Source organism: Xenopus laevis, chromosome 2S, assembly GCF_017654675.1.
Source record: "Xenopus laevis strain J_2021 chromosome 2S, Xenopus_laevis_v10.1, whole genome shotgun sequence".
NCBI lineage: Eukaryota > Metazoa > Chordata > Amphibia > Anura > Pipidae > Xenopus > Xenopus laevis.
The window spans coordinates 14,508,647-14,535,340 of NC_054374.1; the positions used below are offsets into that span (position 1 = coordinate 14,508,647).

The following is a 26,694-nucleotide window of genomic DNA, read 5'->3' on the forward strand; positions in this document are numbered from 1 at the left end:
TGCTTGGGAACGTTTGCGGTATCAGGTGAATGATGTGAAGATTGGGCTATTATGGTCCATTAATATGACTTTACTAATCTACTGTCTTTTGATCCAGTTTCTCATAGAATGCTTATATTTCTTTCCATGATGAAGCGATAAACATATTTACTGTAATACCAATTATTGACATTGTCGATAATGAATAGTGGAGCCATAAACACAGGGACCTGATGCCATATTTAGTTAAACTATTTAATAAATAATGACAAGAAATGTTTAAATATTGATATCACCATCAATTAGAAAGCTATAATCTATCACAAATACATTATCTTATCATCTTCTTTGCCATATTTTGTTTTTCTTCCCTCTGCTTTCCCATTACCGTCTGTGCTATTAACTGCTAGTATAAAAAGAACTTGCAAAATATTCAAGTGGTTTGCCGAATGATGTCTTTGTAGATCGAAAGGTGGCATGGTGGTACTGCGGGAATCGTTGCTGTATTGCGGCAGGAACGGTAATTTTGTGTGTGTCCATGGCAGGGAAATTAGACTGCAAGCTCTGCATGGATTGGGAATGAGTTGAATTATTAAATATGTTTTGCCCAAATGGGATTTTCTATGTCAAAGTTTAATTAAATTAAAAAAAATTACATCTGTAATGCTGACCATCTGTGTATGAAAAGTAAAGGAAATTAAAGAAAATTAATGAGAAAAGAACTTAACATAAAAGATTATTGTTCATGGAATGACTACATATTGCCCTTAAAGAAACCAAGGGGCAAATTTACTAAAGGGCGAAGTGGTTAACGCTATCAAAAATTCTCCATCGTGAAGTCATTTTGCCACTTCGCCGATTTACTAATGGGTGCTGGCGTAAATTCATTAGTGAAGTGGACCTACTCTAGCGCTACGTCACACCCTTACGCCAGACGAAGTTGCACTATGGCATAGGGACGTAACTACGCTAATTCACTAACTTGCGGATTTTTGTGAACGTTACCTCTTGTGCCAGACTTTACTTTGCCACCTCAGACCAGACGAAGTGCAATAGAGTAGATAGGGACGGTTTCAAAAAAAGTTGACATCTTTTCTAAGTCCCAAAAAAACACTGTCGTCTTTTACTTTTTATATTTGTGATAGGCTGAAAAAGATCTAATTTTTTTTTAGGGTACCCCCTACATTTGATAACATGTGGCACCTAAACTATACTGTGGGCACATGTGTAGGTAGGGCATTAGAATACATTTATTAAGGTTCCCTGGCCTTGTGTAGTGTAATGTGTTTGCTGCAGCATATACGGCCATTGTACTTTGCACGCCGTATGCAAATTTCCGATCGCTAACATAACTTCGAACCGCTGATCGTAACATCACTAGCACAACTTCGCAAATGATCGGTAACTTGTGCGCAACTTCGGATCTTTGTGAATTTGCGCAGCCCTGGCGAATCTACGCCTTGCGAAGTGGGGGGAAGTGCAGCAAAGACAACGCTGGCACAACTTTGGAAGTAATAAATTAGCCCCCATCAGTGCAATTCGCACAAATATTGCGGTACAGAAGCTGAATTTATTCTAGAATATAACTAATATATATATGTAATATACTATATACAGGTATGGGATCTGTTATCCGGAAACCTGTTATCCAGAAATCTCTGATTTAAAGAAAGTCTGTCTCCCATAGACAATTTTATCCAAATAATTCAGATTCTTAAAAATGATTTCCTTTTTCTCTGTAATAATAAAACAGTAACTTGTACCTGATCCAAACTAAGATATGATAAATCCTTATTGGAAACAAATCAAACTTATTGGGTTTATTTAATGCTTAAATGATTTTTTAGTAGACTTAAAATATGAAAATCCAAATTATGGAAAGATACATTATCCAGAAAATGTCAGGTTCTGTGCATTCTGGAGAACAGATCCCATATCTGTAATAGTATATGAATACAACAGTTATAAGGATATTTATTTTACTTCTGCTTTAATTCCCAAAGCTTCTGTTAAGGAGGCACTCAGCTGAGATAGTCTTGCTAAATAAACCATGGCCTGTCTGGCTGGTTAAAAGCTTTCTTATTATTTCCCATAGGTCTCCAAGTGATCCAGGGGCACATAATGAAAGCTTTGGGTAATACTCAACTAAACAGGGCACCTAGGGGAAACTCTCTAGGTTCCTATAACCTGTACATAGAACCTTGGCAGCTTTATTAAAGGGCGTTCTGGTCTTTCCTCAAGGGTACAGTTGAGCACGGTCACTTGGTGACATGTCACTTAGCGCTGGATCCAACAGCCTTTTCGCGATGTCTCCACTTTACAAATAACTATTTCCGAAAATCCAAGATGGTGCCTGATATATCTCAGCGCGACTGTTCCACTGCGGAGCACAAAACTGGCATTTGTTCGCACTGAATCTCAGCAATTTACCAATTTTCACGGTTTCACGATTCACTGAGCCCCGATAGCTTGCCGATTTTCACGATATCGCGTTTTTGGGGTAAATTTACCAAAAATGTGACACACCACCTGGATACTGTGACACATTTCTTATACATTTAGGGGCCGATTCACTAAATTCGGGTGAAGGATTCTAAGTAAAAAAACTTCGAATTTCAAAGTATTTTTTGGGCTACTTCGACCATCGAATGGGCTACTTCGACCTTCGACTACGAATCGAAGGATTCGAACTAAAAATCGTTTGACTATTCGACCATTCGATAGTCGAAGTACTGTCTCTTTAAAAAAAACTTCGACCCCCTACTTTGGCAGCTAAAAGCTACCGAAGTCAATGTTAGCCTATGGGGAAGGTCAATACACAAGGGGGGTTGTGGGAGCACCCGCATTGCTAAGTAAAAATATATAGAAGTATAAGGGAAGTGCTACTGGCATATCCAAATGGGTCAGTGCACATTCCCTGGGCCCCTGTCTAAGTAATTCAGTAGATATGCAAATGCATGTGTTAACAAAGACAGGGGTTTTTAGTTGCAAAGTTATGATCATAAAGTTGAAAAGCCACCATACCACGTCAAGGTAAACCCCATAACTTGTTTACCTACCAGTCATAGTATTGAGGATCCTGTGTCTCTCTGCATAGTAGCATTAGTAAAGTAAAAAGTAAAAGTCTGCTGAACCTTGGTTTCTGGAGGGCTAAATCCTCCCCCGCTGCTGAATTGCAGCTTTTAAGAGAGAGTGATTGCCCAAACCAACGCCCATTTTTGACAAAAATGTATAAATATGGTGCAGTTAAAATACTATGACTGGTAGGTAAACAAGTTTTTGTCAAAAGTGCTCCCACAACCCCACTTGTGTATGGGGAAGGTCCCCATAGGCTTTCCTAAGTTTTTTTGATCGAAGGATATTCCTTTGATCGTTGGATTAAAATCCTTCGAATCGTTCGTTTCGAAGGATTTAATCGTTCGATCTAAGGAATAATTCTTCGATCGTACGATCGCAGTATTTGCGCTAAATCCTTCGACTTCAATATTCGAAGTCGAAGGATTTTAATTCCTAGTCGAATATCGAGGGTTAATTAACCCTCGATATTCGACCCATAGTGAATCAGCCCCTAAGATTAATGTGGTCTCCAAATACACCTCTAATCAATTTATTTCTGCACCTGGGCAAACTCTTTTATTGCATATGGCCGTGCATTAGCTTCTTATCAACATAAGCGGAAAGAAGGATAGCATGTACGTTCTTTTTCTACAGAGGCAAACACTCTGAATAAAAAAATACTACTTATACTCCAAAATGAATAGAAAACATATGGAGATTGGTTGCTAACTGCAAAGAAAATCACCGTTGCAATCAATTTTTGCCACAAACTGCTGGTTCTGCATTTCCAGAGCACATAAAAAAATACCCCTTAGTGGATTCCAGACCGTACATGTCCTGCGGGTATTGTACAGTTATTTATTTTTTGGGAGGTGCTGATAATTTGTCCAGAATCTTAGGATCTCTCTTTTTTAACTTAGAATATATGAGTGTATGGTAGCAAGCAAAGCTGTGCACAAACAGGCTAAATTTATTCAGAAAATTCTCCGTTTTATTAGGCAATGATATACTGTGGCATTATACAGTGACTTGGGCAACAGCTTGCTCCAGAATAGGAGCTGACTGGGTGAATGAATAAATAAAAGAATAATAGAAGAATAAAATAATAAAAATAAAAAAAAATATGTAAATAATTAAAATAAATTTAAAAATGGCAATTCTCAAAATTAAAAATAAAAGCATAAGCTGTATATATATTGGTGTAGTTATTGGACTGGTGCACATTGTCCTGGTCCCCGCACAGTAGAATTAGATAATGAAGAAGTAGGCAGCTTTTTCTTGTGCCGTGGAATAGACAGAATCGTGATGGGTATTTGGGGAGGGGAGATAATAAATCTTCCATAGAAGGAGCAGCATGAGTGAAACCAGCATGTGGAGTGAAATTGATGAAAGTGAACGTTACAGGCTCCTGATCATTAGTATGTATACACTTGTATTTTAGCTTGGCAGCCTGACCTAGAAGCACCTGTAAAATGGTCACACTGTGAGGGCCTTGTAAATGAAGAGACTCTGGAAATAGGGACAGAAGGCACAGCACAATGAAAAGCAGCAAGGTGGAGGAATAATGCTTGCGTCACCCAGCAATTCAGCGCGGATTCCTGGCAAAGGGCAAATTAGAGAAGGAGTTCCTCACCTCTACATGAAAAAAAAGAATTTCAGGTACAGGTATGGGAGCCGTTATGTGGAAATCCCGTTATCCAGAAAGCTCCGAATTACAGAAAGGTCATCTCCCATAGAATCCATTATAATCAAATAATCCTGAGTGTCAGAAATAACATCAAAATTAATGCGGGCGGCAAAATTTACATTTGTGAATTTTCCAGCGTTTCGCGAATTTCGCTGGAAATTCAGAAATTTTTTGGCGAAGTGACAAATTCGCCCATCACTAAATGAAAACATTGGGCTTTTTTTGGGGTCTATGTTCCAAAAGCACAGGGCATATATTAATATGTCTTACTGGACAAGAAAAGATTTCTAGATGAAAGAAATTATTTTGAAATGAAAAAGGAAAAGTTTGAAAATAAAATGCAATCTTGTAATACAACAATTCTCTAAGACAAATATTTATTGTACATATTTTTATACAACTTGTGAGGCTTTACATTGTGTATGCTTTCATGAACCTTCAGAAGCTCTTTCCCTGGATTTACCTTGAAGATGTAATTGTTGAGGCATTTAGCTTTTGAGAGTCCCACTGTGTTAGATTGAGTAACTACAGGAAAAAGTAGGCTAAACCTGCTTCCTGTTATATAAGAACAGCCAGGGCTGCCTAGTTCCTCTTAGTTGACCTTCACATTAGCATTAGTTTATGTTATTGGGAATAAAGTTGAGTTTTCAAAAGAGCCGTGTAGGAAATGCATGCTCCAAATAAAATGCTGAAACGGCATGTTTATATAACTTTATTTCATCCATGTTCTAATAGTGTGTTTAAATCTCAATGGAAAGATAGAAATGCATATCTTTAAGCACATATTTACAGACTAGGTGGTGTTTATTGCAGTTAAAATGCCATTTATATGTTAAATAGCAAAGCTACAGCAATGTGAAATGACTTAGGCTTAATGCAGCTCAATAACTCAATGGAAAGCAACTGTTGGGAGGTCTGCTTTGGGTCATGGAATGTGCTAATATATGACCAATATGGAATTTCATAGTAATGATAACCCCTTCTATAATTCTCATGGGAGTGGAAGCAACTTACAATTAAACTGCACGGCTACTCGGCATGGCAATAATCTACACCCTTACAACTTTTTCAATTTTTGAGCCATTTATTACTAGATTTACAACAGGAACAGCAGTCATCATATTGCAAAGATTGTTGAAGACCAAATAGGGGTTAATACTGTATGTGGAGCAAAGAGCTTAAAACAGGCAAAAGCTGCCAAGACTTTGCACCCTGCCCTGCTGTCAATGTGCACAGGCTCATGTCTGTATGTTCAAGAAAGGAGGGCAATGACCTGTGATTTTTGGATGAATACAAGGCTACCAGTGCTGTATTAATGAGGGGATTGTTGGGTCCCACAAGGCTGAAAAGGGCCCATGTATACTACTTAGGAAACAACAGCTACAGTGGCTTAATGCAGTCTTCATCCAAAGGCACTTTCAAAACTTGGCCTATCCTATATCAGACAGGCAATCATTTTGGCCCCATAAAAGAGCCATACAGTGCCCATTTTATGGCCCCTAGAGCAGAATACAGGTGAAGCCATGAGGATTTCACATTTTGTTGCACCATGTCTAGACACCATTTTTTGTGCATTTTAAGTCCTGCCTCTAGGTGATGCTAAGACCATTGGACTCTAGCACCATCTAGAGGCAGGATTTAGCACTAAAACATGCGACAAAATGTTAAATCCCAATGGGTGTATATAAGGCCAGTGGCGGAACTACCGGGGGAGCAGGGGGTGCTAGCGGGCCAGGGCCCACACCCCCTCAGGGCCCCCCAGCAGTCCGTGCGCCACTGAAAATGCGCACGGACTAGCACCAGGGCCCGCCCCCCTCTAGTGACGCTACTGTATAAGGCAGAAACAGTAGTCATATATACGGGTATCCCGAATACTATAAATATCTGTTCTCTTCCTAATTGTATCTAGTGATGATCGAATTTGTCCCGTTTCGTTTCACCGAAAAATTTGTGAATTTCGTGTGGAATCCGCGAAACTTGAATTTTGACGCCTGCGTCAATTTTTGCATAGTCAATACAGCGGAGCTCATGGGTGCCATCTTCTGCCAATTTGGTAATCTTTGGGTCCCTTCGCCAATTTCCATGGCGTTCGGCACATGTACAGTTGTTCGGGACCGGAATATTGCTACAACCGCACATGTGCCGTTACGCAGCTTACTTACTGAAGACTCCCGAAACGGTGAAGATGGCCCCTGTGAGCTCGGCTGCACTGACTCAAGGCATCAAGGGGTAATTAAAGACTTAGAGGCATTTACAGGTATTAACAATTGTGCTGAGGGAAGGGGGTAGGGATTTTCATTCTTTGGGGGTTTGCTTCTCCTTTAAAAAGCTAAGTTTAGGGGACATCATAAAAGTAGAAGATTACATTTGTCTGTCAAAGAAGCTGGGACAACAGAGCTTACATTTTGATGCAGAATGCACTAGTTCCTGAACTGCCATTTACTGGGAATCTGAATTAATTTATAATTAAGCATTTATTATGACTTTTATATGATATATATACCATATGAGTCAGTCCAAATTATAAGGCAACTGACAGCTCAGAGCATGTAAGAGTTATTATTTTCTATGGAGAGAAAAAATAAAGTACCCTGCAATAACTAATTATTAATCAAAAGGTCACTCCAAAATCTTTAATTACTTCAAACCATTTTCTAATTAGCACGATTGCTATTGGACACTCAGTGTCCCTACTATATATTACTGCAGCTCAGAGCGTGTACTGTAAATCAACAGAAAAGAAGATGGGGAGATATTGGGGGCATCAGATCTTCCCTGATAAAGGTCTATGGTTGTCTTGGGTTTGAATAGAAGCACAAAACAAACAATTCTAAACTAGTTCTTTGTTGAGCTTTGGTTCGCCTTTAAATTCCTATAATTAAGTTTTGGCTTTGGAAAATGCAAGGCTTTAAACTGCACATATAAAATAGCATTGCCTATAACAATTTAGGTGTTTTGAAAAACAACCTCATTCATTTTATTAATGGCAAATTGACTCTTTTCAAGGCATTGGCTATAGATATACTGTGTCCAGTTCTTGTGGATTAAGAAATAAATAAATAAGAGCCTTTCTGCCTGTTACATGCTGAGACACAGTAAAGCAAGTGCTATTTTAAGCTGACATGATAGGACATGACACAAGTGATGCATTATATAGGCTGTCACTGCCTGTCTCTTCTTTGCTTACTGGGAAATTTTGTGTAGTGTTTGGAACTCTGTCTAATGGTATCTGTAATGCAAGATGACCTTACAAGTAGGGAATACTCTTAAACAGGAAAAAAAAAAGCAGAATTGTGTTTCCTTTTTTGCCTTATAGTCGCATTAAAATATTTTGACTGTAAGATGGTGATCTGACACATTTTATCTCTGCGTGTGACAACTGAAGAGGGACAGATAAGCTTGTCGAGTGGAATGTATACTTTCTGAAGCTTCATCTCAGCACTTTTAACAACAGCTCATGTTTCAACAAATAGCCTCCGGCAGTAATAATCTGACCTTTACATAACTGCCGTACATAGTATGTATGAACCAGATAATATGGGATTTCGCTGCATGGAAGAAACACACTTTGTCAACATTGGCCATGGATAGTGATGGGCGAATTTATTCGCCAGGCGCGAATTCGCGGCGAATTTGCGCGATTCGCGGCAGGCGAATAAATTCGCGAAACACCCGCGAAAATTCACCAAAAAAATTCGCCGGCGTCAAAAACGGGCGCCGGCGTCGGAAAAACGGGCGCCGGCATCAAAAACGAGACGCCTGCGCCGTTTCACGAATTTTTCGCCGTTTCGCGAATTTCGCCCGAAATGCGCAAATTTTTCGGCGAAGCGAAACGGCGCAAATTCGCCCATCACTAGCCATGGATCTTCATTATAAAGCAACATAGTGTAAATGCAGATTCATGTGGTACTGTTAGTGTGCGAATGTTTAGAAATACCCCAATAAATCATTGAAAATGCCTTGAGGAGAAATGACTGCTCTTACTGATAAGCTATATCTCACTTAGGCATCTGCAGAGTAGGAAAATGTAACAGTTTCATAGGTCATTAACAGGCTCTGCTCTTGCTGCTTAACTCTATTTAATGATGGTTGTAGAATTAAAGGGAGAGAAGCACCAATTAGAAGTCGCTGAGAAGAGACTTGCCGATTAATGGTTTAAAATTCTATGGGGCAAATTCACTAAGATTCGTAGTTGTGCCAGGCGTAACTTCGCCGCACTTCGCCACACTTCGCCAGGCGTAGTTTCGCTAGCGCTCCGCAAATTCACGAAGTTGCGCTCAGAGGTTGTGCAGTTGCGCTAGCGTTGATTCGCTAAGCGAAGCGAAGTTACGCTAGCGATGGTTAATTTGCATACGGCGCCAAATTCAAATTTCGAAGGAGGAATATGTAGCAGCACTACAAATGCCTGGGAAACCTTCAAAACATCAAATAAAATTTTTATTTTGCCCTACACATGTGCCCACTGTATAGTTAAGTTGCCATGAGTTAGGAAATGTAGGGGGGAAGGAGGGGAGCCCCAAAAAAAAATTCGATCTTTTTCAGCCTATCACCCATAATATATATAAACGCCAGCGTTTTTTGGGACTTAGAAAAAATTTGAACTTTTTTTGAAGCAATCCCTATCTACTCTATTGCGATTCACCTGGTCTGAGGTGGCGAAGGAAGTCTAGCGTAAAAGGTAGCGTTCAGTACAATGCGCGTGTTAGTGAATTTGCGTAGTTATGTCTGTTGCGCAAATTCGCCAGGCGTAAGGGTGCGAAGTAACACTAGCGAAGTTACGCCAGCGTTCGTATGAATTTGCGAAGTAACGAAAATGCCCAACGCTAGCGAATTGACGCTAGCGTTAGGTGCTTCGGCGCTTAATGAATTTGCCCCTATGTCTTTGCAGGGTTATATTAGCATTTAAAAATATATGATAATTCCTGAAACTTGTTTAAGAAATGGCAACAGATCTTACATTATTTTTAGGCTAATGAAAATACAGCAGAGATATTGTACCCTACAAATTAAATTATCATTGAAGCTTCCCGTCTCCCGTCTGGCCTTAATGAGAGTGAGGGTGGCGACAGAGTAAATAGAGGTAGCGGGTGTCTAGATGGACAGTTGTGAGCAACAAGCTCCAAATTCCTCCAGTGGATTAGCAGGATACAACATCTCCTGAATACCATGCAGTCCAGGGTTTGAATCCCCAAGAGACACTGGTACAAAACTGGCTGATCCAATCGAACTAACTGTATAAAGAACTGTAATACAACTTGATGATTATACCAGGACTACGAAAGGGGGCCAATTCAGGCAAGCCTGAACAGAAAAAGTCAACAAAAATGAGGCAATAACACAGAACAGCATGACAAGCAATAGTATAATAGACTTAAGTCCAATCCTAGGCCAAGAGTTAGAAAACTGGTAACAAAATACTAATAAGATGGGTGCATAAATATACCAAGTGCACTGTCCATAGATGTTTATATAGAGAAATAAGTTTACATCTGACAAAAACAGCTTTACCAATGCAGCAGAGAGAGCCAAGCTAAAAGGCAACCATTTTCTGTTTACCTCTCAAGCCATGTAAAGTCATCTTATTTCAAATAAAGAATTGAGATTGTCTCAAATACAGCAGGTACAAGGTTTAAACTCATCATCTACAGCTAGAACAAAAAGAATATCTAATGCAGCATGTCCAACATTTATGTTAAAATATCATTAACAGTTCCTTTAGACCAGTATAAAAATATAATTTCAGATACTATTACTCTGAAATAATTTCTAAACCTGGAGATATGCACTTTGTTCCATAACCACTCCCTTCCATTAAACTGTAGGCTCAAACAAGATCAAGAACTTGATGACTATTTTGTAGGGTACATCAAGCATGGCTTTGAAACGATAAAAATCAGCTATTTTTCTAAGTAGACTTTTAGGGTGAACTTTTTGAGGCTATTGGGTGAGTCCACAGGTGGTGGATAATGGAATGAACCGCAGATATTTAGATTATCTGTTAAAACAGGGAAACCTGAATAAACTGTCCTTGGCCAAAGTGGCAGCTTTATCAAGGATGGCCAGTAATCACAATTTTTGGCATGAGGCTAACAACTCTATCATATTAAAAGTATATTTTATTTTTTTTTGGAAGCGAAGAATAAATATATCCATTCTGGTCATTTCCCTATGGAACCAAACTGTAAATTATAGCCTTATAAACGGCGTGTTCTTACGTCAGAACGCACCGTTTATAAAGTATTGAGACAGCAATTGTCACTGCTGCATTCTCCGCACAGCTTTTACTCCTGCCTGTCTGCCTCACATCAGACTTTCCCCCCATTCTCCCTCACTCGCTCCCCCTTCTCCAGTCTTGCTGTCTTTCCTTCATCAGTTCTCCTTCTTTCGCCCACCCACTGCCGCTTGTTATCTCAGCATATATCTCCCTCTTCCGCCCTCCATCTCTGGTCTTGTTCCTTTTGCGTCATTCTTCTGCTCCCCCTACATCGCGGTTCACACTCCCTCGGCCCGCACACACCCTGTCATTCTTCTTTTTCATTCCTTCTGCTGCTGCCACCCTCCAGCTGTCAAACTTCGTTCTCGTTCCATCAGCCCCTCCCAACTAGTCTTGTGCCCTCTGCAACTCCGACTCTTGATCTACCATAAATCTCCTGTCTGTTCTGCTCCCTCTCCCCCTCACACTCTCCATTCATCTCTCGGGTGCATAGAATGTAAATTATAACCTTAGAAATGGCGCTTAGTGATGTCATCATTTCATCAGTCATAATTGGACCTTAGTGATGTCATTGCTGTCACATAACTCAATGAAACTTTGTATTATAATAAATAAAGAACACCCTGTTGAACATATGAGGATATTAGAAGTCATCTCAGACTTCTAAGACCTGTATTTACAACTGTTACGGGGTTATATATCAAAGTCCGAATTGATCTCAATATTTTCTGCTACAAACTCCGATCAAATCCACTCAGGTCATTTATTACATTTCCTGAAAATTGCACTAAACCCAGTACACATCAAAAAATCATTGGAACGTCTCCCATTGACCTATATGCAACTTCGACAGATCTGAGATGGCGGCTTTTCAATTTTGGACTTTTCCATCCTCATGGTTTAATAAATTGGAAAAAAAAAATTGTTGATTCCAGTTTTATAATTGCATTCAGACTTTAGTAAATAACCCCCTTAAAGTTAACAACAAGTAACGGTAAAGTGAGGCTCTTTACTCTGCACTCCCTTAATATTGCTGTGTACTATGTTCATACTTGTATAGTAATAAATAGAGATCACAATGCAAATCACTTAACCCTGATCTAATTGTTGCCTTCTACCAGGAACTTGTGTTGGGTAAAGGTTCCTTAAGCTGGCCATAGACTCAAAGATATAGTCGTATGAATTGAAGTTTTTTTTCCAATTTTCGGACCGTGTGTGGATCGTCCCGGCATTTTTCATACCATGACCATTGGTCATTTAAGACAAGTTAAAAGGTTTTTTTAGGCTGATGATAATTCCTCTGCATGTATTGCCTATCTGACAATCTCAGTGGGTGACTGACACTTGAATTGGTCAGATATAAATTTTGTACAAATGCTGTGACAGGCAGACCATCGTCTGATTTGTTCTTTTACTTCTTTATATAATTTGAATGGTTAGTAGCAGATTGGAAGATTTGGATGCCCAATCGTTCGTCGGATACAAGGATAAAATCTGCACATCTATGGCCAGTTTTAGGGTGAACCACATGTTTCTACTTTCCAGCAGATCTGTTCTATCCATTGTACACAACATTAGTGATGGGCGTATAAATTCAGCAGGAGAGAGTTCGAGGAAAATTTCAGCGTTTCGCCGCCAGCTAATAAATTTGCGGTTTTATGAATTCTGCAGGAAATTCGCGAATTTTTCAGCGAAACGGGAGAAATTCGCCCATCACTACACACCATAATAGAATATATCACACAATAGAATATCACAAATGCACTTTAGTTCAGGGTTTAAGTAGAAGGAGTGCAATTGTTTTCTAAAGAGACTGCAAAAGTAGCTCAGGTGTGGGATCCATTATCTGGAAACCCATTATCCAGAATAACAAAACAGTAGCTTGTACTTGATCTAAACTAAGATATAATTCATCATTATTGAAGCAAAACAAGTCTGTTGGGTTTTTTAATGCCCTGTAGTGCTCACTGGAAGAACCCTGGGCTGGTGCAGTTTTCTGCTGATAGGTGCACTGGCCCGGGGTTTCAAGTAAGTACATGAGATCAATTGGTGGTGCCTAACTTTTGGCACCCCAGGTATAAAGATCTTTCCTTTTCCATTAAGGCATAAAGATCCAAAATGCTAAAAGATCTGTCTGTCAGAGCATACAGAACATGGGGCAAAGGCAGAGGATCAGCCTCTTCTCCACCTGCAATATACAAATATAGCATTCTTTGTGAGACAGCAAGCTGTTTCATATTTGCAGGCATAATTATCCTTGCTATCCATATTGATCCTGATCCTAGAGTTGAGGAGAAAAAATAATTAATGGATAACTAAACATAAAGTACTGTAGGTTTTTTGCACAAGATGCAAAATCAATAGTTATAATACTGCATTTCTCCCCTGGAAACCAATCTGCTTGAATAAAATAAAGTATTGCAACAACAAAATTCCTACAGGTTAAAGTTAATGGGATCATTTACAAACACAAGCAACACATGCAAGCTGCTATGTTTTTCCCCCCATAATGCAGCGTCTTTCACCCAATTTCAGAATAAATGCAGCCACAAGGTGGCGATGTGCCTGATGCAATTGAACGTAAAAATATGACTTCTTAAAGGGATACTGTCATGGAAAAAATTTTTTTTTCAAAATGAATCAGTTAATAGTGCTGCTCCAGCAGAATTAATTCTGCACTGAAATCCATTTCTCAAAAGAGCAAACAGATTTTTTTATATTCAATTTTGAAATCTGACATGGGGCTAGACATATTGTCAATTTCCCAGCTGCCCCAAGTCATGTGACTTGTGCTCTGATAAACTTCAATCACTCTTTACCGCTGTACTGCAAGTTGGAGTGATATCACCCCCTCCCTTCCCCCCCCAGCAGCCAAACAAAAGAACAATGGAAAGGTAACCAGATAACAGCTCCCTAACACAAGATAACAGCTGCCTGGTAGATCTAAGAACAACACTCAATAGTAAAAACCCATGTCCCACTGAGACACATTTAGTTGCATTGAGGAGGAAAAACAGCAGCCTGCCAGAAAGCATTTCTCTCCTAAAGTGCAGGCACAAGTCACATGACCAGGGGCAGCTGGGAAATTGACAAAATGTCTAGCACCATGTCAGATTTCAAAATTGAATATAAAAAAATCTGTTTGCTCTTTTGAGAAATGGATTCCAGTACAGAATTCTGCTGGAGCAGCACTATTAACTGATGCGTTTTGAAAAAAACATGTTTTCCCAAGACAGGATCCCTTTAAGTTAGACAAGTAAACTTTTAGTGAATTGATTGTTAATTCTAAAAATATAAGAATTGATAAAATGTTTACGCCATGCTATAAATAACACTCACTTTATTGAATCAGCCCCCTAGACTCTAATGGGTGAAAAAAATTGTTGCGCGCCAAAAATTTGTCACCTATAGACTTTAATGCACTTAGATTCGTCAATCACTTTCTATTCTTTAGAAAAAAGGAACAATTCAACGTACTCTTCCCTTTACTATCTATAATTTTTTTTATGTGTAAGGGTTGCTTACTAATCAGAGCTCTGTCTGTTACAGTTGTGCTTCTTGATACCACGACAGCTATTGGTGAACTTGGATGGAAGACATATCCATTAAATGGGGTAAGTCATTCTTTATTTCTATAAATGTAATTTTTTGTACTTTTCTGCTCTTATGTTATTAAAAATGTCTGTAAATTATTTGATATTGCTAAAGTCAGTTTTTTTGTTGTTGTTTTTTTTTGGATTAAAAAACTAGACAACCACTTGGAATGAATTTGGATTATAATATCTCTTATTTTGTCTAAATACTATTTAAATATTATCTTATTCATTGTCACCCTAAAAAGTAAAACTTCAATTTACATTTGTGCTGTTCAAGTGCTGAAAGAAACTTTTTGCAAAAGGTTTTAACTTATTGTACTTATAATTCTATGTATAAAATGTAATCCTTGATAGTTGAACCTAATTTGTAATGGTGCTTTGGATTGGTCATCCTAAACATGTTTCCGATTGGTCTTTTTCCAATTACTGTTTTTTTTGCATAGACTGTCTGGAACATGGTTTTGATTGTGAGTTTATATATTAAAAGCCTTGAAAACTCTATCCTGAAAAAAGCTGAAAAAAACTCAAACTTATCAAAATGACATTGTCATTGTCAAGTTTGTCAAGTGTTGGAAACTCAAATAAAAAATATTGTTTGAATTTTGCTAATACTTCTACATGATTGCGACAGCATTTACATGACAAATTTTTATGTTGGAGATTTAAAATATTTTGCTCATAATAAATCTTGAACATTTGATATTTAGAACCTTGAATTTGTATTTTTTTTTGGCCAAAAAGACTTGTGTCACAGAAAATATTTATATAAAATGTAATTGTTACTACAGTATCTCACAACAGGGGCAAAGTGTCAGGAGTTTCGAACTCTGGACTTTGTGCTGAGTTACCTGGTCACTTACCTGAAGGTCCTTAGTCTTGACTTGTTCTTTATGCTTGTGGTTCCTGGTGTACTCCTGTCTTCTGCCCTATCTCTCCGCCCATCTCGTTATCCCCATCTGTTTCTCATGATCCAATCCTGACCCTTTATAAGCCTGCACTTGATATCTGCCCCGTGCTTGGTCATTCAGCTGTTCCTGTGACCTTGCCATTGGTTCCTGTATTGTCTTATTCTGTTCCTGCTCTGCTCTGTTCCTTATTCTAAGTTGCTGTGACCCTCTCTGTTTCTTATTCCAAGTCCTGTTTCAGTTTCTGCCTTGTTTTTGTACCCTGGTGCCGCTTCTTGCTCTGCTTTTGGATTCCTGGCCTGTCCCTCAACTTTGTTTGTCTGCCACCTGCCTTGACTCTTTGGCCTGATTCTGGACTGTGTCTCTGCTTGCCACTTTATACAAATTCAAGTTTGTACATACACTGTGAGCACCGTGAGTTATAATAACTTCTCTAAGTTTATTCAAATGTTCTTTCACCATTATCATAGTTCTAAACGCTGTAATGCTGTGTATTGTTACCCCCCGGGTTACCCAGTCTTCTGGCTCCCAACTTCCTGGTTCTCCACGATGTCTCCCCAGGGAAGACGTGACACAAAGCCTTCACCAGGTGCCAGTGCACAGCACATTGACATCATATGTAGTGGTTCATTACAGTGCACCAGAGGCCCAAAGCACCAAGCAGTACTGTTAACACTGGCGGCTGCAAGTATGAACACCTGATTCTGTACTGATGAGTACAACTCTGTGTGCACTGTTCTAAATTCATGAGAGATTAACAAAGGGTATGGTTGCTACCTGGCTGGGATTTTATTAGCCTAGTAAAATGTATTTGCTGGTACATTTAACCTGTTATTCCACCAACCCGCCTAAATTCCTGCTTCCAGATGAGGTTTATTGCCCATCCTCACAACATTTTTTACTTGATAGGCCCCTGGTCCGCTTACTTAAACCAAAACTCTGCCCCTTTTGCACCACCACACCCTCTCCTTGCATTATTACCCACCCCTTGATGTCACTGCCCCCCACCCTTTCAGCACTGACAAGAATTTTTTCAAGAAAAGAAAAAGGTGGCAAACTTATCACCTCTTGCCCCCCCCCCATTCTAACTTGTGCATCATTCAGACTTATGCAAGAGGTGCAGAGTGCAGCCAGACCCTGTAAGACGTGCCGAGTGGCACAACATTGCTCCAATTGAAATAACAGGGACAGGATTTAGATACGGTCTATTGAGTCATGCAACTTTGAGATTTGTTCAGATACAAGTGGTTGTTCACGCAGTTGAGGTAGGGATGCATTTCCAAATTCCAGAGTTCTGCCAGAGTTTGTTCCTGTACCAGATGGGAACAGGTGCAACATACATTTTTGTTGATTTTATATACAGTCAAATCCATTCAATATTGAAAAGTATATATTTCAAGCGCAGTAGATCACCATGTCCCTCTACTAGTGATGGGCGAATTTGCGCCGCAAATTTCCTGAGAAATTTGCGAAACAGCGTTTTTTTTCGATGCCGGCGAAAAAATTTTTGATGCCGGGGAATTTTCGTCAGCAAATTTTCACGAATTTATTCGCTGCCGGCGAATCGCGCATATTCGCTGCGAATTCGCGCCTGCTGAGTAAATCCGCCCATCACTACCCTCTTCATCACTTCATTTAAACAGATCATTATTAAAACGCTTTCCATTGAAATGAATGTTATGACATATTGCACCGTGGTGCACTGTCTGTTTCTTCCATCTGCATTCATTTGGGAATTGTAGACATGTGTCTGCTCTGCTGCCAGACTACAGTAAATGAAAAAATAATAAACTGTATACAAGTCATTGAGGACACATTGCCTTCCCTTCTGCTAGCATGACTGGGCAGCTTCAGGAGCGTCATCTCATTCGGGCATTCCAGATCAGATAAAAACGTATTATTGAAATCAAACTAATTTTAAACCCTCGCTGCTGCTCCAAAATTGTTTCTTCCCTTGGCAAGGTCATAAATGAATCCTCATGAAATAACAATAAGCAGATATCCTTGTTTGGAGAAAGGCTGATTATTTGCAGTGGAGTTTATTCACTTGGTCTTGTGGCATTCGTTATCAGGAAAGTCCTCTGCTGACTCCCCATGGAGAAGCTGATTCTCATGTGGAACACACTGCTTTATTTTAGTTATCTTTCCGTTGTTTCCAGTAAAGGAAAAAAACCACTCAGACCTATTGGGTTCACTGTATCAGCTGTATATAGTTGCGCTGGCAACCGCTTCGCTGTACTTCGCCAAGCGTATTTTCGCTAGCGCTCCGCAAATTCACTAAAATCCGAAGTTGCGATCAGGGGTAGCGTAAAGTTGCGAAGTTGCGCTAGCGTTGATTCGCCAAGCAAAGCAAAGTTACGCTAGCGATGGTTAATTTGACGCATACAGCGCAAAATTCAAATTTCAATGGAAGTATTCGTAGCAGCACTACACAAGCCTGGGAAACCTTCAAAACATCAAATAAAATTTTTATTTTGCCCTACACATGTGCCCACTGTATAGTTAAGTTGCCATGAGTTAGGAAATGTAGGGGAGAAGGAGGGGAGCCCCAAAAAATTCTTCAATCTTTTTCAGCCTATCACCCATAATAAAGAAAAAACGCCAGCGTTTTTTGGGACTTAGAAAATTTTTTAACTTTTTTTGAAGCAATCGCTATCTACTCTATTGCACTTCGCCTGGTCTGAGGTGGTGAAGAAAGTCTGGCGTAAAAGGTAGCGTTCAGAACAATGCGCGCGTTTGTGAATTTGCGTAGTTACGTCCGTTGCGCAAATTCGCCAGGCGTAAGGGTGCGAAGTAACACTAGCGAAGTAACGCCAGCGTCCGTTAGTGAATTTGCGAAGTAACGAAAATGCCCAACGCTAGCGAATTCACGCTAGCGTTAGGCGCTTCGGCGCTTAGGGAATTTGCCCCTATGAGAGCACGTTTCCATTGGAAGAGATGAGTGGTCCAGGGAATGGAAATTCTGTTTTGCATGTAGCATATTAAAAATGATTAGCAAGACTTTTAATTTAATGTCCAGCAGCACAAGGTAGAAAAACGTGCTATACATCTCCCTTTCACTGAATGAAATAAAGATAAAGTAATAATAAATAACCCTTTAAATATTTCCCTTGTCTCGGTGTCTATATACAGTATTTTAGACACTTGTCTACTTCTATTTATCTAAATTAATGGAAGGGGAATTAAATTGAGGCAAGCAATAACCAGTCTATCACCTTCTTTTTGTATTTGTTCCTATATTCTTACCAAATACTGTATTTAATGCCATTAATTTCTAGTTATGTAGAGAAAAAAAATCAGAGTAACCCACAGAATTCCCTTGTGTCTTTGTCCTATATCTTAGGTAAGTATCTTGTGCTACGGAAAAATGTACAATGTACCTAGTAACACGTCCAAAGGTTTCTCCTTATCTCTGTCACTACATATTAAACTTATACATTCTTCTTCAGTCAGTATTTCTCTACATGAAATGGAAGCAGAGAGGTAATAACACACCTGACAATTTCCCTTTGTCTTTCTTTCTGTTTATGTGGCATTTGTCTATTGCTGTCAGTCTGTAGGAGAAATGAAAGTAGAAAGTAGAGCAGGGAGCAGCACTTGACTGTGCAGTGTCAATCTGGCAGCCCCCCTCTGAATAAGAAACCCCTTGTGCTTTCTTGTCCCTTCCCATACTCGCCACAATACCTCTCCATGGCACCCTTTCAGAGACAATGAAGACATTCAGGATGGGATGGAAAAACAGGCTGCAGCTTTTTTTTTAATAACACATAGTAAAATGAGATAATACACATAAACAGCAATCTAAAGTGCAAAATTTTAGAACCAGTAATAATAACAATATTACACATTGTACCCCGATTGGCAATTAACATACCAACACCAACAGTGGCTGCCCTCCATGCCGGCCACCTTCCGCGCAGCATCAGGTAGGCAAGTGAGAGCAGGCCAACCGTAGTACACCATGCATCCATCTTTTGACACCAACTTACCAAAACACCGGGGCCTAGCTCCCCACCCCTGGCAAGCATCCACTGCAATCTGTGACAACATAACCAATGCTTCAACCACTCTCTTCACCGTTAAACCAAGAGAGGGCAGGCAGGATGAACTTCCTTGCTCCAGAAGGTAAGAAAAAGAGGCCTCCTCTTCTGCTTATTCCCACTAATATATTAACCTGACCTCACTTCCTGTGTGTTTCAAAACCCTCTCCTACGGAACATTTTTCTGCCCCCCCCCCCATCACAGTCAAAAGATCCTGCCCTTCCTCCTGCCTTAATCCCAACAGGTGCCAATCACTTTATTCTGTAGGAAAAATAAATAACCAACCCAAAATATTCCTCTAATATAACCATGTCCATTTTCTTTAGAGAAAATAAACAGCTATGCTTCCACTGCTTATCTATTAGTTCCTATATACAAAGACAATTGTCTTTTGCTACTAGTATCTGTTTTGGTTGTGTTTTACTCAGTCCCTATCAACCATTCCCTTGCCACATACTAGTGTATAGATATGGGACATGTTATCGAGAATGTTTGAGGCCTGTTTTTTTTTTGACTCAGAGGTCTTTTATCTTTTTTTGACTCAGAGGTCTTGGATCTCCACACTTTAGGGACCGATTCACTATGGGTCGAATATCGAGGGTTAATTAACCCTCGATATTCGACTAGGAATTAAAATCCTTCAACTTCGAATATCGAAGTCGAAGGATTTAGCGCAGATAGTTCGATCGAACGATCGAAGGATAATTCCTTCGATCGAACGATAAAATCCTTCGAATCGAACGATTTGAAGGATTTTAATCCAACGATCGAAGGAATATCCTTCGATCAAAAAAAGTTAGCCAAGCCTATGGGGACCTTCCCCATAGGCTAACATTGACTTCGGTAGCTTTTAGATGGCGAACTAGGGGGTTGAAATTTTTTTTAAAGAGACAGTACTTCGACTATCGAATGTTCGAATAGTCGAACGATTTTTACTTCGAATCCTTTGATTCGAAGTCATAGTCGTAGTCAAAGGTCGAAGTAGCCCATTCGATGGTTGAAGTAGCCCAAAAAAAACTTCGAAATTCAAAGTTTTTTACCTTCGAATCCTTCACTCGGAGTTAGTGAATCGGCCCCTAAGTCTACTACAAAATCAATGAAATATTAAATAAACCCAACAGGATTTTTTCATCTCCGCTAAGGATTAAATATATTTTAGTTGGGATCAAGTACAAGATACCATTTTAATATTAGAGAGAAAAAAATAAATAATTTAAAAATGTTTGAATTTATTTGATTAAAATTGAGACTTTGGGAGTTGCACTTCCTAAAATGTGGAGCTTTTTGGATAACAGGTTGATCAGTAAGAATAATAATAAGGCCAAGATTGCCAAGACAGCTCTAACCTTATTGCTGTATTGTCCTTCTGCCTCCAGTTTTATATAACTGATGAGAATATAGTAGATGTTGACTGAATTGTCAGAACACCACAGATAACACAAATATCTCCGGGGCATTAGCAGCAGGAGGTGTTTTATGGCATGACTCATCCATTCATCATATGCAACCCCCAAAATCTTCCCGTTGGGTACTACAATTACTGCTTTATACTACGTGTCGGTATCACAGGACCCTCTACAGACACCACTACAATTGTTATTATGAATTAACAGAATTTGTATGATTTAGAGAGGAGTTATTAAACTAGGGAAGTACATTTTTTACAGGTTGGTATTTTTAGGATCGCTGTGATAAATTTCAGAATGACTCACACATTCAATTTGAAGCTGTTATGTAGAAAGTAATTACAGCGAAAGATTTACATTTATAAATTGATGCAGAACATAATATAGGTGTTTGAACTCCTCATTAGTAGAGTTTTTCAGAAGGGTTTTTTTTTTTTTCAAAATTAAAAAAGCATTGCAAATCACTCTGTAAGTTATGGTAAATTTAGTATTCAAATCATCATAAAATGTATTCTGAACAGATAAAATTTAAAGTTTGGGGAGGGTTTCTTCGAATTGAAGTCTGACATGATATATGACAATATATATTTCCATTTTGCTTTTATAATAAATGAAGTCAATCAATAGAAGGAGGTGTCAAAGGACAAAGGGGATTCCAAAGAATAGAATACTGTAGCTGTCATAGTTTGTTTTGAGCCTAAATCTAATTTTCTTTATTTAACTGAAATATTTCACATGTATAAAAATATCCTTTTTGCTTCCCCCACCTAATATGAAGCTATTATTAATTCTATTTTCTGACAGTTTCAAACAAAAATATTGCTTGTGTTTTTCTTTGTAGACAATTTACTTTAGATGGTGGCAGGGGGCATCGCTAGCATTTTGAGTAGTATGTTTGTAGAGAAAAAACTCTCTGTGAGCATAAGATTAGGGGATTGTTTATTAAAACTAATTTTTTTGTCAAACTCAAATTTTTAGAGGAAATAAAAACTCAAATTGTTTGAGATTTTTTATGCCACAAAGCTGCTAAAAGTCTGAATCTGAATATACTCCATCTAAAATCTGTTGAATTCATGTAAAACAGCTGTCCCTTTTACCATTTGAAGATATTATTAGCCTTCATGAATTTTGATGCTGGTTTTCATTTGAAAAATCATTACATTTGAGTTTGTTGGGTGACCATTAAATAAAATAGTATGATTAAAATTGAAACTCAAATTTTTCTAGTTTTTTGTTTGAAAACTTGCAAAATTCATTCTTTTTTTTTTCAATTTTTTTTTTATTTGAAATGGTAAATAGGACAAATTTATGGATGGGCGTTAGGTCAAATTTGTTTCAGGTAAAATATGAAGAAAAAAAAGAGTTTCATAACCTCCCTCCTTATAACCTCCCAGAGCCTTCCCATTGTCCAGCAGGCAAATCATTGATACTGTAGATAGATATCATATCATTGTTATTATTCTCATTGTCAAGATAATGTAAAATTATTTCTGACATTGCCCTTTAGTAGTACAAGAATTTCTTATATAACACTTGAATAGGAATAGGAGCAGTAGTTTTTCCTATTGACTATCAGGGGTGTTCCACTGTAGGGGGGAAAGGGTTTGAAAAAAAAAGTTGTTACCGTGGAAAAATTCTAGGAGTTTTCTGTAGCTGTAATATTTATTTCATTTCATCAACAATAACCCATGGCATAGTGAGCCATCATGAGAATAAATACTCCTTATCTACATGCAGTGCACTTTATGGGCAATAATATAAATTCGATTTTTGGAAAATAAAGTCTTTAACAGCAGTAATTAAAATGCTTAATTTTACAGGTTTACTGTGCTGGGCAGAATTACTAGTTATCGCCATCATATTTTTTGTTTTAAAGACAAAAGTTACGTAGAAGATCAGGGCAATTTATGAAAAATGTCTTGCAACATTTTAGTTAGAACTAGATGAGATTTTAAGCTTTTCTTTTTATCACGTTTTATTATTATAATTAAGCTACATATAACAGTAATGTATGTGTCTTACTGTATGGGTCCTGTAGCATTATTAATGCCCATAATGCTATTTGTGCATTTCCCAACATCCCTCTAATTGATATGAGATGTGTTTTTATGCACATGATTTTAAAGGAAAGTTTAATTGCAGAATTTTGTAGACTTCTGTCTGATTTTATAGTCAAGGCACCTATCTATTCCCTTATCAATGAAGTATTGGGAGGACGACTGAGTCTGAGTCTTTACAAAGGAGTCGTTTACTGTATTGATAATTTCCCTTTCACATTACAAATTATAATCAGATTTAGGTGTAAATATATGTCTTGCATGGAAATAAAATGCATTACAGTGAAATGTTTCTACAAATATTAAGGAACGCGAAAGGGAAATTATCACTACAGTACATTGTTCCTTTGTAAAGAAGGCAATATTCATAAATATTTCTTGAAAGGTTTCAGGCCTTTTTAGAATTTACAGCAAGATACCTGAATCTCATATTTTAATATACAGCTTTGAAAATAGCAACAGGAGCAGGACTACTTAAAAAGCCAAATATTTTGAAACACTGCTAATATATTGCTCTTTTTACCTGGAATCTGTAGGCACATGGGAAAAGGGAATCCCAGTAACAAGACATTGGGGTAAATTCAATAAGGAGCAAATTTTTGTCTGCGAAGGCCCCGCCACATTTTGCGCCACTTTGCCAGGTGCAAATTCGCTACCACTATACCAATTCACTAAAATGTGAAGTTGCATCTCTGCAGCCGAACGCTGGCGAAGTTCTGCTAATGTTAATTCGTCCGCACAAGTATTTCATAGCGAACTTTCACTATTGGCTATTTCTGCCTAGAGAAACTTTGTTAATACACTTACCCTTAGATCAATTTGAATAGGGCAGGTACATATAGGCCATATAATTGTCTTTATTAATGATGTTGGTGCAAATGCTTGAAGTGGCTACTAATTATTTATTACAAATGTGCAAGGAAGCTAAATAAAGACAAAAAGATCCTCTAATGCCTGAGACATGAGCCCACCCTGGTTACATTTTTTTTTTTAACTTAGTTAATAATTAGAACTTTTGAAGGCAATCTCGCTTTATAATATGAAAAAACGCCAGCATTTTTTTAATACTTTTATGTAGGGATTGGCGAATTTTTTCACCTTGTTTTGTCGAAAAAATTACGCCCATAGACTTGTATGGTGTTGTGCGTCAAAATAAAAAGATGTGGGTCAAAAAAAAATGTTGTCATGCGACAACATTTTTTTGACGCCCCTAGACTTTAATGGCCATCTGCGACATTTCGCCAGCAGCGAATTTTTGGCAAAACAGGTGAAATTCGCCCATCCCTACTTTTATGACTTTCAGCATACAGATAACATACGATTGACATAAGATTGAGGAGGATGTAGCTTAATTTTATCAGTTTGCCAGGTCTAAGGTGGCGAAGGAAACGTTGATGAAAGAGTTAACGTTCTGTAAAATTGACGCTTTTAGTGAATTTGCAGAGTAACGATCAATCGCCTGAGCGAAAATTTGCCCGGTGATAGGGTGGGAAACTACGCTAGTGATGGTCTCTTTTGCAAGCAATTGTCGTCTATGCCTATTAGTAAATTGCTGATGTCCCTGCAGATGAGATTTCTGGTGAATTTCCGGTAGCAACCGCCACTTTGCCCTTTAGTAAATCTGCCCCATTCTATTTAATTACTTTCCTAACAGCCCATCCAAATATTCAGACATTATATATAAGTTTTTTATGATCGAATAAAAATCCTTCGATCGATGGATTAAAATCGGTTGAATCGTTCGATTCGAAGGATTTTATAGTTCGATCGAACGATTTTTATTTCATCGTTCGATTGAAGTATTTGCGCTAAAATTCGAAGGATTTTACTTCGAGGGTTAATTAACCATCGAAATTCGACCCTTGATAAATCTGCCCCCTAGAGTATCAATGTTATGGAAAAAGAATTAGAGCCAGTGAAATTATACACATCAAACTGAAGTCCTGCTATCAGAATGGGGTTTAGATGGAACAGGATATGGTTTTATATGATGGAGCTGAATGGTTGGATGGTTGGTGTTATATGTTTGGTACAAATGTACCCATAGCAAAAGGCTTTCTTTCAAAATATAACCATCACAATTATTATATCAAAATGAAGCAAGTTCATTTTGGTGTCATTAATTATGTCTGAGTACAAATTCCAAGGGTGGACCAAATGTAAGCAGAGAAGACAAGGAACCCCCTTTCAACGCTTTGACTTTATACTCAAACATAATTTTGTCCCTATTTACCAACTTGAGGAGAAGCTTGAAATTAGTGGGATCATTTATTAAAAGTTTGCATTTTCCACAGATGGAGAAAAAATGCAATTGTGTATATTCAAGTATGATTTTCTAAAACTTGAATAATCATGATTTAGTAAAGACGAAAACAGCAAAAAAAAAAAAAAGCTGCTGAATTTCTTTAGAAGTCAAGGGAACTGTTTAAGCAATATTTTTTCCATGTTGAAAACATTTTTACAGCTTTATTGAAATTGAACGTAACAATGTGATTTTTATTAACAAACATTTTTTATTTGGTAAAAAAACACAATGCCAATTTTTCTGTTTACATTTCTTTCTTAAATTTGAGATCAAGAATGACAAATATATTAAGGCAAAAAAAATGCTATGATTTTTGTCATGACTCTGTTTACAATTGTGATTTTTTTTTATATTGAACTAAAAAATTTATAAAGCCGCTTCAACATGATTAGTGATGGGCGAATTTGCGCCGTTTCGCTTCGGCGAAAAATTTGAGAATTTCGCGCGAAATTCGCGAAACGGTGAAAAATTCGCAAAATCGTGTCGGCGTCTCGTTTTTGGCGCCGGCCCCCATTTTTGACGCCGGCGCCCGTTTTTTGCGGCAAATTTTTGCCTCGAATTTTCGCGGGCGTTTCGCGAATTTATTCGCTTCGTCGAATCGCGCAAATTTGCCGCGAATTCGCGCCTGGCGAATAAATTCGCCCAACACTAAACATGATGATTTCTGATATTTTATATTTTATAAAGTTGAAGCAGAAAAAAATTCCACCACTTTGTATTGATTGAGTTTGAAAATAAGAGAAAATTGGATATTTTCCAGTTGGTTTCCCTCATGTTGATTCACAATCACCAAACTCATTCACCAGAACAGCACAGTTTCAGATCAACTGCAAAAAAATGTGAAGTCTACTGGAACTGAGATTTGGGTCATAATAATGGTTTCTCTGAATGTAGCTGCCGGTATATTTGTAATACCCTTAAAAAGACCCTCTCGGCCAGCCCCCAATCCCCTGTAAAACTTAGCTTTCTGTCCTCTGTCTTCACAGGTCCGTGCCGCAGCCTGCCCCTTTTTGACGTCACACAGCTCCGCACCGTGGCCCGCCTCATTTTACGACATAGCCCTGCCCCTTCTGACGTCACGCCCACCCCTTTTTCTTTCCCCCCCCACCAGCCGGTAACTAAATTACAAAAGGTGGCAACCCTAGTTGCGGCTGAGGGGGGGGGCTGAGGTATATTAGCCACTGGAGTGGGGGCCCGGTGGGTGTGTTTTGAGCCAAAATTTGATCCTAACTGAATTTCATGCTTGGCTTCCCTTAGTATCACGTATAATGTGATATTTTTCCTAAATCATACACATGCTTCTCTTGCTTCAAGAAGACAAAACTTTATTAACACTTCTGCAGTAGTAGACAAAGATCATGTCACATGACACTGTATCAGTATCCGATTACTATGGGATCTGCATGAGAGCACACCCATTAATTCATACAGTATCTTAACAAAAACG

General features: G+C 38.4%; 1 protein-coding gene across 2 annotated transcripts in view; it reads left to right on the plus strand.

Moving 5' to 3' along the window:
• The window catches only part of LOC108708862 (ephrin type-A receptor 6), a 394,409-nt gene that overhangs the window by 16,713 nt on the left and 351,002 nt on the right, over positions 1 to 26,694 (plus strand). For both annotated transcript variants that reach the window (XM_041583374.1, XM_041583375.1), the window contains exon 2: positions 14,487 to 14,551. In XM_041583374.1, coding sequence (XP_041439308.1) covers positions 14,487 to 14,551 — 65 coding nt within the window. The remainder of the gene's footprint in view (positions 1 to 14,486; positions 14,552 to 26,694) is intronic.